The following is a 10,000-nucleotide window of genomic DNA, read 5'->3' as shown; positions in this document are numbered from 1 at the left end:
AGCTTGTTCCTGTAGTGCTCGATGTCAGACTTCTGCTTCAGCCCGCTGTGGTTGGACTGCAACGCACACACACACACACACACACACACGCATGAGCACGCACGCACACAGACACACACACACACACGCGCAGACGTAAACACACAGGCATCATTGGGTCTCCTACCGAATGGCACAATACAACCTCAGTGTGCTGTACGTAGCCCTGTTCCAGCCGTCCATGGAAGGCCATGTAGAACCCAACACTAAGGGCTGATACCTGACACAGTACGCGTGCACGCTCACGCGGTTTGGAACGATTTCGTGTCTTCGGCAGCGTTTTGATGAAATTTTTCACTCAAAGGTTTTATTTTAGTGGGGGGTACCGAAATAGAATTTCTTAAAGCGTGGGGGGGGGGAGGGGGGGGGAAATGTCCCTAGTAGGCACGGAGGCAGCACGAGGCACATCACTGCTTCGCAGGGATTATGCAAACGAGATTCATCCAAAGGTTTAGGAAAAAACAGAAGCAAACTTTGAAGCCGAAGGAGACTACACACCCCAGCACAATCCCAGCGTCACATATGCTAATGTCAGCGCTTATAATCTCTGGTATGCGAGGTTGACAAATTGCCTCACATTTAATCTTCAAAGAAAACACCTAGAGCTAATTCTGGCATGTGTGTGTGCGTGCGCGCGTGTGCGTGTTTGTGTGTGTGTGTGCGTGTGTGTTATTTAGCACATAATAAGTAGACATACACACACAGTGTACATGTCGCACAAGGACGTCCAAGCCTTTGTTACTGATGGCACTCATGGCTCTCACACGGAGCTCTCTTGACTGGGTCTATCCTCATGTTCCCCCCCCCCCCCCCCGTCATCTCCTTACAATCGTTAGCATCAACTATTGTTATGTTTATCATTATCATTTTGTGTCATTTAAAATGTTCATAGGAAACATGGTCGAACGACACGCAGTAAGATGTCAAGGAACAAACCACGAAATATTAACAGTCTTAACAAAGAATGAACATCATAGCGGGCGGTACCCTTTTCACCGCCATCCCTTTCCCCCGACCCCACCCCCCACCCAACAGGGCCTGGGTGGCGCTCACCTCCCCGTTGACGACCACTGAGTCCTGGCTGTGGGACGACGAGGAGGGGTAAGAGTAGGTGGGCTGGGCCGTCATGGGCTTGATGGTGATCAGACGCAGCGAGCCGGAGTGGTCCTCGTAGGGATCTGGGGGTGGGGGTGTCACAGGTAGGTACAAACTCGGTTATCCACACTCACCATCAGTCTCGGAGCTTGGAGACACAGGGACGATTGAGTGAGTTTGTTTGTGTGTTTGAGTGTGTGTGTGTGTGTGTGTGTGTGCGTGCAGGTTTAAGTGTTTGTGTGTGCGCGTGTTTAAGTGTGTGTGTTTGTGTGTGTTTAAGTGTTTGTGTTTGGTTGTGTGCGCCCATCAATGCGTGTGTGCGTGTTTAGTTGTGCGTGTGTGTGTGTGCTTCTGCTGGGAAGAGCGGAGAGACAGAGACAGCGAGAGAGAGAGAGAGAGAGAGAGAGAGAGAGAGAGAGAGAGAGAGAGAGAGAGAGAGAGCATGAATGTGTGTGGAGCTGTGATTGTGGTCCTGGTGTCGCTGACTCATTGCCTGGCTGATATCACATGGCAGAGCGCCTCATTGAAGACTTTAATGGCTTCTGGTTAGCTCCCAACTGAGCCATGCTGCTGGCGCTCACAAAAAGAACACAACGCAGAGCTGGAGCTGTTCCCTCTCATGCCTAACTAGTCCTTTGTGCAGAGTGTTGGTCAGGTTAACTAGTCTTTTGCGCAGAGTGTTGGTCAGGTTAACTAGTCCTTTGTGCAGAGTGTTGGTCAGGTTAACTAGTCCTTTGTGCAGAGTGTTGGTCAGGTTAACTAGTCCTTTGTGCAGAGTGTTGGTCAGGTTAACTAGTCCTTTGTGCAGAGTGTTGGTCAGGTTAACTAGTCCTTTCTGGAGAGTGTTGGTCAGGTTAACTAGTCCTTTGTGCAGAGTGTTGGTCAGGTTAACTAGTCCTTTCTGGAGAGTGTTGGTCAGGTTAAGTAGTCCTTTGTGCAGAGTGTTGGTCAGGTTAACTAGTCTTTTGCGCAGAGTGTTGGTCAGGTTAACTAGTCCTTTGTGCAGAGTGTTGGTCAGGTTAACTAGTCCTTTGTGCAGAGTGTTGGTCAGGTTAACTAGTCCTTTGTGCAGAGTGTTGGTCAGGTTAACTAGTCCTTTGTGCAGAGTGTTGGTCAGGTTAACTAGTCCTTTCTGGAGAGTGTTGGTCAGGTTAACTAGTCCTTTGTGCAGAGTGTTGGTCAGGTTAACTAGTCCTTTCTGGAGAGTGTTGGTCAGGTTAACTAGTCCTTTGTGCAGAGTGTTGGTCAGGTTAACTAGTCCTTTGTGCAGAGTGTTGGTCAGGTTAACTAGTCCTTTCTGGAGAGTGTTGGTCAGGTTAACTAGTCCTTTGTGCAGAGTGTTGGTCAGGTTAACTAGTCCTTTCTGGAGAGTGTTGGTCAGGTTAACTAGACCTTTGTGCAGAGTGTTGGTCTGCACAAAGGACACCAATATCTTCATTAACATTAAGACCATTAGTATACTGTTAATTAACGGTAAATTAATGATTATTAGTGCATGAACACATGTTACCTAAGGATTAATTAATGAACCATTATTATAAATTTTACCATGTTATCGTATCGTCACATCAGGTATGTTACAAAAGTAGGATAGTGGAAAGAGTTGGATAGACTTAAGAAAAGACTTAAAGAGAAATTTCAAAATAAGAATTAGCTCTGACTTTCTGCCCCCCTAACATGGCCAACGATGGTGATCACAAGAGTGATGTCTCAGGGCCGGATGGGTCTCTAGCGTTTGCTAATCCCTCTCATCGTTGTCATGCAGGGGTATTCCGCAGAGCGGTGGAAAGCTGGGGAGGAGGTTTTTAGGAGAGACTTCTTCAGAGGAGAGATTAAAAGGTGGCTGATAAGAAGCTGTTAATGTGGCAGCTTAAAATGGACGTCACACCAGTGCTTTTAAAACGCCTCCAAGAGGTCATGCATAGGACAAGGTCAATGGTACAGGGAAAGCAAAGGGTTCTGACATCAACGAAGGGGAAATAAATGACAATCATTTATTATTCCATTCTAAACTATGAACTCAATCTGAAATTAATCGTGAGAGACTTCTGCTTTGTAAACCTGCCTCACTTTGTTTTCTTAGACTTTCTTATGTAAAATCTCTTGACTCTTCTTTGACTTCATGAATTCTGTGGGCGTTGCGGAAGTAGAATACATGGTTTAAACTAGAAGTAAAAAATATGTAAGTGGATGGATTGTGTTATTAATCAGACACTTGCTAGTGGACAATATTTTGAACCAACGTGCAGTTGGTTGGTGACATAATACAGGCATTAACAACATATATATGAGAGAGATCTATTTATTTATGGATGTGAACAGTAGGTGGATAACGGTTTAATTTCCTGTTGTCATTAAAGACAAAGTGAGATAGCATTCTCACACATGTGCGATGAAGTGTGTTTCCAAGTGAAAAGTGAGCATGAGCATGGGACAAACTGTATCGACTTCCGAGGACTTGATTACTTCTAGTTTCGAATGCCGCGAGGGATTCATGTTGATATCATGTATACACGGATGAGATGCGATGCCAAGTGGATCCGTCGATAAAATTGTTTTCTCTTGAAACGTTTGCAATGCTAGAAGTTTATAATATGGAGCTTTGCTAAAAGTAAACTCGGTCCGGTCTCGTCTGGAGTCTGGTTGCAAGCACAGCGATCGATGGAAGCGTTGGATGTTTGATAAAAGCCTAGCCCAAACCTTTCGATCTGTTGTGCAACATCTCCCGTTACCTGTTACTCTGCCACCATCCTCCTCCTCGTCCACTAACGTTACCTGTTACTCTGCCACCATCCTCCGCGTCGCCACTAAACCTCTGCCCTCTGTCTGCTCCCTGGACCACCCTCTTTCTTGGAAACAACTTTCACCTCTACCTTCCAATCCTCCCCTTCCCCACCCACCAGCAGCATCCTCTCTTTCTGTCTCTCCCCTCTCCCTCCCCTACTCTCCTCCCGCCCCTCCCCTGGGAGCTAACACACACTGATTCCCCCCCCCCTCACCGTTATTGCCTCTCTTGTGGAGCTCCTCCTTGCCATTCGTCTTGATGCTGCTGCCGACCACGCTGCCGGCTGTCAGGGTCCTGCGCGTCGATGACGACTTCCCCGTGTTCAGCTTCCCGGAGCCATCGCTTGACATGGAGCCGCCCTCCTCGCTCGGCAACCGCCTGCCCGTCGCCATGGCAACACAGGGAAGAGGAGAGGAGGAGGATGAGAGGAGAGGAGGAGGATGAGAGGAGAGGAGAGGAAGAGGAGGAGAGGAGAGGAGAGGTAAAGGGAGAGGCGGAGAAGCAAAAGGAGATTAGGAGGCGATTTGTTTGTACATGTAGGAAAGGATTTGAAATTTTGCACACGTGCGCTTGAATGCACACGTAAGTCACAAACACACACAGACACACACACACACACAAATAGCCCCAGGCCATGTATCTTGTCACAGGTGGTGCGGTCTGGATCACAACCACACACACACACACATACAGACACACACACACAAACACACACACACACACAGACACACAGTCAAGAAAGATTGTGTACTAGGGTTGTTGTATCAGCGATTAAAAAAACATTGGCAGCAAAAGCACGGATTACCATATGTGTTGCACAACGAGGCAAACAATTAGAGGGGTGTTTAGAGTGAAGATAGGTCACATCCTGTTTGTTCCCCCCCCATTGCTATATCAGTTTGAATACTCCTTCTGAGAAATGATCTCACTGCAATTAATCTCTATCTCTCTTTATCCCTCTTCATCTCTCTCTCTCTCTCTCTCTCTCTCTCTCATTCTTGGAATAATACCTATTTCCATTCAACCTCACACGTCTAGTTGTTTTGTTGTGTGCATGTGGTAACCTTTGGAAGTGAGTGTTTTTTTCGTATCCTTTATTTGTTAAGAGGATGATGTCGTTCCACCATGCTATTCCTGTGCTAGCCCTATGGCTAACCACTGCACTCCTATGTGCACACTGCATATCCTTTCCCCCAAACGAGATAATTGCGAGTCCATTTTGTAAGCTGATTATGTTACAATGCACACAACAAAGCTCTCTACAGCCATTTACACGTTCACTGTTCCGCTTAATGGCTCCCATGGCACGACTTTTAGCCATGCTTATGAATATGCATGGCTTGGTCAACCACTTAAACAAAAAAGGCAATAGATCATTCTTTTAGTGGTTTATAAATATATGAAAATATATGGGAATTCAGTTTGACCTTGAATGTGTTTTTCTCAAACACGTTATTCCTATGGGTGTGTGTGTGCGTGGGTGGACACATGTGTGTTGGTGTGTGTGTGTGTGTGCGCGCGCGCATGTGTATTTGTGTTTGTGTTTGTGTGTGTGTGAGTGAGAGTTTGAGGCTGTTGCTAATATCATTATTAATAAACATTTATGCCTTATTTACTTTTCTATTCTGCTGATTGCTGCCTCTGGTCATCACTATTCATTGGAAACTGACAACAGGCTCTGGAAATGATCTGAAAATGGGCCAGGGGGTGAACATCGAAGAGCTATAAACTAAAGTGCACTCCTGTTTAATGCACGTATTCCCATTTGCTCCTCCAACACCAAGCTATTACATTTCCACCCGTTCACTAGAACAAGTGCATCTTTATTATACCGGCTGACTGATAGCTTCTTAGCTAATCGAATGGGAAAAACACAACACAGATACATTGAATTCTAGTTAGCCTAACACGCCTGGCGCTAGGGGTCGGTGCGTTGCTTGTGTGATCTCATGGCAGGAAGTATGTAAAGGCATCGTTATGGTTCAACGTTGACGCAACGCAATGATTATGCAGTCGCTTCGACGCAGTCGTAAACCTGCTTTGGTTCTGCGTCGGATTTACGTTGGGTTAACTTTAGCGGACCAATCACAGCCGTTGCTGCTGCGTCGCTTCGACGCAAGGTTACACTTTTTGGGAGGCGCACGTCAGGCCCTTGCGGTGGACGCAAGGAGGGTCCGCAAGGACGTAATGGGTCCGTAAACCCCCTTGCGTTGCGTCAACATGGAACCAAAACCAAGCCTTAAGTACTACGACTTCGTCCATGTCGCTCATACAGCAGCGATTCGACCGCAGACTTGGAAAGGTCCACGGCGAGTTGTCAGACACTCAAGCGTTTGGATCTCTCTGTGTGTGCTGATGTCAAACACGAGTAGCAGAGACAAAGCCCAGTTTTGCGTTCCAGATCTTGTTGAATGAGTTCGACATCTGCTCGCGGAATCCTTGACTACGGTTTTCACTTGCTAGCAAACAGCACAAGCCTTTCAGAGAACGTAGACATGTAGAACATAGAGGATTTTAGAAACAATTGATATGTAGAACACAGAAGATTCCAGAGATATGTAGAATATAAGATATATAAGATTGAGAGACCATAGATATATATAACAGAACCTTTCAGACATATATATATATATATATATATATATATATATATATATATATATATATATATATATTTATATAACCAATACAAGTTCAAATAATAAAACTACCAATCAGAATATAAAGGCTACTAAAATAAGCAACACAGATAAACACTGATCATCCCTACCCTCCTTTGTGCATATCAGTGGACGAAGGCCTCTTATTGGCTGTCCCATCCTGGTAGGCCTTCCTTTCCAATGACAGGGGAGCATCCCGTGCCGGGAGGGCCAGCAACAGCGTTTCCTTGGTAACAGAGGTGGTTTCATCGCCGGGCCGACCAATGTGCTTCTTGGCGTAGTCAAAGCCTTGCACTGGCTGTAAAAGTCGGAACACATTCAAGGGGTCAGAGGTCACTTCACACATCACGTGTTGAAGCCTCAACGATTTTGAGACATCAAACATCTCTAACATCCACCCCAGTGACACACGCAGGTATACCTCACTTGGGATTCTTCAGAATGCATTTCCAGAGGATGTAGTTCAACAGATGTTCTCATGCCATGACATGAACCCACAAATGGCAATAATACATCAGCACATTCTTTGCATCGACGATGAGAAAAGCAAACGCTGCATGAACTAATATTGAAAACTAATCGACGAAACACTGGCATGCAGCCGCAATACAAATGTTGTTGTTGTGAAGAGGTCAGCTGCGCATGGAATTACAATGGCATAGCAATAACGGCTCTTTGTAGCTTAACACAGAATGATTGAGGCTGACAAGAAGAGACAACATTTTTGCCAAGGCACAAAATTGAAAAAAACAAAATTGAAATTAATTGTCGGCAGAAAAGCTCAACATCTCTCTCACTTTAGTAAGTCCCCATTTCACCAAACAAATGATATGGATTTTATTTTTGCCCTGGAGCCCTCTTGTTATTTAGATCAATTAAATATGAAGGCAAAACACTCGCAACACTGAGGACCACAGAGGTGCCTTTTCCCCTGGATGTTGGCACTTTTCTACTGCGTACGGTGGTCCACAAGCAGGGGAGACAGCAAACAGAACACAAGGGCCTGTGTCTGTGTGTGTGTGTGTGTGTGTGTGTGTGTGTGTGTGTGTGTGTGTGTGTGTGTGTGTGTGTGTGTGTGTGTGTGTGTGTGTGTGTGTGTGTGTGTGTGTGTGTTTAAGGGGGGGGGGGGGGGGGGGAACTTCATCAGCCAGTCAATTGGTTTGACATCTGCTGTGACCGGACTTTTCTTGGAATGTCAGCGCCTCAGTGTCACTTCGCTCAACACCAGCAGAGTGCTTTTCGGTTTGAATAACGCAGTACATGAAAAGGCTTTTTATTTTCTTTGCCATCATGCTTTGATATTTGTAGAGGAGAAAGTCCAAATCACTTTTCACTACTACTTGGGGCATTGGGGCGGATATAGTGCATAGTGATTAGCAGGGGCGTAGGAATGAGTTTAACATTGGGGGGGACACGTATCGGAAACCTGACAGATCCGTTAATGGTTTGAACAGAAATATGTCATAAATGAACTACACTGAAAAAATTCACAAATATATTTTATTCTACTAAAAAGATACATTTGTAAATGTAAAGGAAAACACATTTTGAATGGCAGTAATGAACTGATAAATATCAAATCAATTCTTTGATTGCTCAATCATCCAGTTTTTTAGAATAAGAAGCGGTGACAAGACGCTGTGTTGCGCTTTCAAAATAAAATAAAACATTTTTCTCCCCCCGGTATAATTTTGAGGTGGGACAAATGCGCCTGTCTCCAATATTGGAGGGGACACGCCTCCTCCGACCCCCCCGGTTCCTACGCCCTTGGTGATTAGGACTGTTTTGACAGCGGAATGGTCGGTCATCCCAAATAATAATTTCCACAGCTTTGAGAGTTTCCAAGCGACTCCAAAGTCGACATCGTCTACCATCATCCGGATGGGCCTATCTTAGTGTACACAACATGGCCGAATGCATACTAAGAGAAACGTGCTTGTGAAAAGATAGCGCTAATAAGAGGACCTTATCAGTCTGCAAACACAGCTCACAGAGTCAGGGGTATTAGACATCATCACAAATCATTTCAGGGGCGTCCAACAACGTGTCACAAACCGAATCGTCCAAGGCCACAATCTGTTACTATGTGTTGCTAAATTATCTTCACTACATATCCAGATGAAAGGGAGTGAGAAAGAGATGGCCACCAGGGGAAGGAGGGGGGGGGGGGATGTAAGTTACACAACAAATTGAAGGAAGAAACCCAGATTTCTCTACATTGCATCTCTCCATAAAAGGCGTTTTGAAACATCCGATGATGCATGTTCAATTCCCAGTGTGTGCGTGTGAAGATATTTCAGCGCTAAGGAGCGTTAAAAATGTATAAGTCATCCATTCAACTATCTCCTCTGTCTGCGCTTTCTTATGCCGCCTAAGGGCTAGTCTACGTGGCGCAGAGAGAGCACGTGCACAAACACACACACACACACACGCACACACACACACACACACACACACACAAACAGTCTACATTATTGTTCCCCTGGCATACACTTAGCCTTCAGCTCTGGTTCATACAATGCGCATGCGTGTAAATATATGAGTGTGTGTGCGCGCACGGTTGTGTACGTGTTTGTGTACAATGTGTGTCTCATACTGCCGGATATAATGTACAGTGACAGTTCAGACCCTATCCTGGTAGAAATGAATGGAGCAGGGCGACATTGATTGCATATGGTGTTCACAGGTTTACAGGCATACAAGTGTGCCTGAGTGTGTGTGTGTGTGCGCACGTGCGTTACGTGCATGTGTTAGTGTTAGTGAACGTTTGGAGAAGAGGAGTGTGTGTGTGTGTGGAGGGGTGGACAGGGCTTTGCATTATGAAGGTGGGGGGGGTACTCAGTGTTATGTGCCGGTCTAAATATAGCCAGTGTCTAAAAGGCATTAGATATTATGGAGTATTGAGGTGTGAACTTTACATGAGGAGTGACACATTGGACCTCCCATTTTAAAAAGGCTCGACACGATCTTCCCTCTCCGTCATTACGCTGGGGGTCACGCCTCGGGGACCCAGAGCTGGCCCCGACCATATTGATCAACCAAAAGGTGACTGCATTTACCTAGAAACAAAGCACACTGCGACATTCCTTCACAAAGTCGTTTTCAACCCTTGGCTGAAAAGGTGCACCAGGTAAGGTTTTTCGTTTTTTGAAGCTGAACAACGTAACGTCCCCTCCTGCTCTCTGCCTCCCTCAAAAGGTTTCTCCGTTATTGAGAAGTGTTGCATTTCACACACACGTGATTGTCAAGCAAGATTAATTCCCCAACCAATCAACCTTTTTGTCCGTCTCTCTCGCCCTTGCTTACATTTTCTCCCCCGTTTTCTCCCCCCGCTTTCACACTTTTCTTTTCTCATAAAATCCCTTTCCCCTGCCTCAAAGATGCTAGCTCTCCCCTAATTTCTCTCTCTCTTCTCTCTCTC

General features: G+C 45.7%; 1 protein-coding gene across 1 annotated transcript in view; it reads right to left on the bottom strand.

Annotated features, from left to right (window-relative positions):
* Positions 1 to 10,000, bottom strand: part of kiaa1549la (KIAA1549-like a) — a gene marked incomplete at both ends in the record, with an annotated part of 56,521 nt that overhangs the window by 10,752 nt on the left and 35,769 nt on the right. The window contains 5 exons of the mRNA XM_079742768.1: positions 1 to 56; positions 1,093 to 1,217; positions 4,134 to 4,297; positions 6,690 to 6,877; positions 7,006 to 7,013. The exon at positions 1 to 56 is cut by the window's left edge and continues 165 nt beyond it. Of these exons, the coding sequence (XP_079598894.1) occupies positions 1 to 56; positions 1,093 to 1,217; positions 4,134 to 4,297; positions 6,690 to 6,877; positions 7,006 to 7,013 (541 nt within the window). The remainder of the gene's footprint in view (positions 57 to 1,092; positions 1,218 to 4,133; positions 4,298 to 6,689; positions 6,878 to 7,005; positions 7,014 to 10,000) is intronic.

The sequence above is a fragment of the Pollachius pollachius genome (genome assembly GCF_949987615.1).
Source record: "Pollachius pollachius genome assembly, chromosome: 9".
NCBI classification, from domain to species: Eukaryota; Metazoa; Chordata; class Actinopteri; order Gadiformes; family Gadidae; genus Pollachius; species Pollachius pollachius.
The sequence above is the reverse complement of the archived record's forward strand: the minus strand, read 5'-3'. Positions and strand labels throughout refer to the sequence as shown.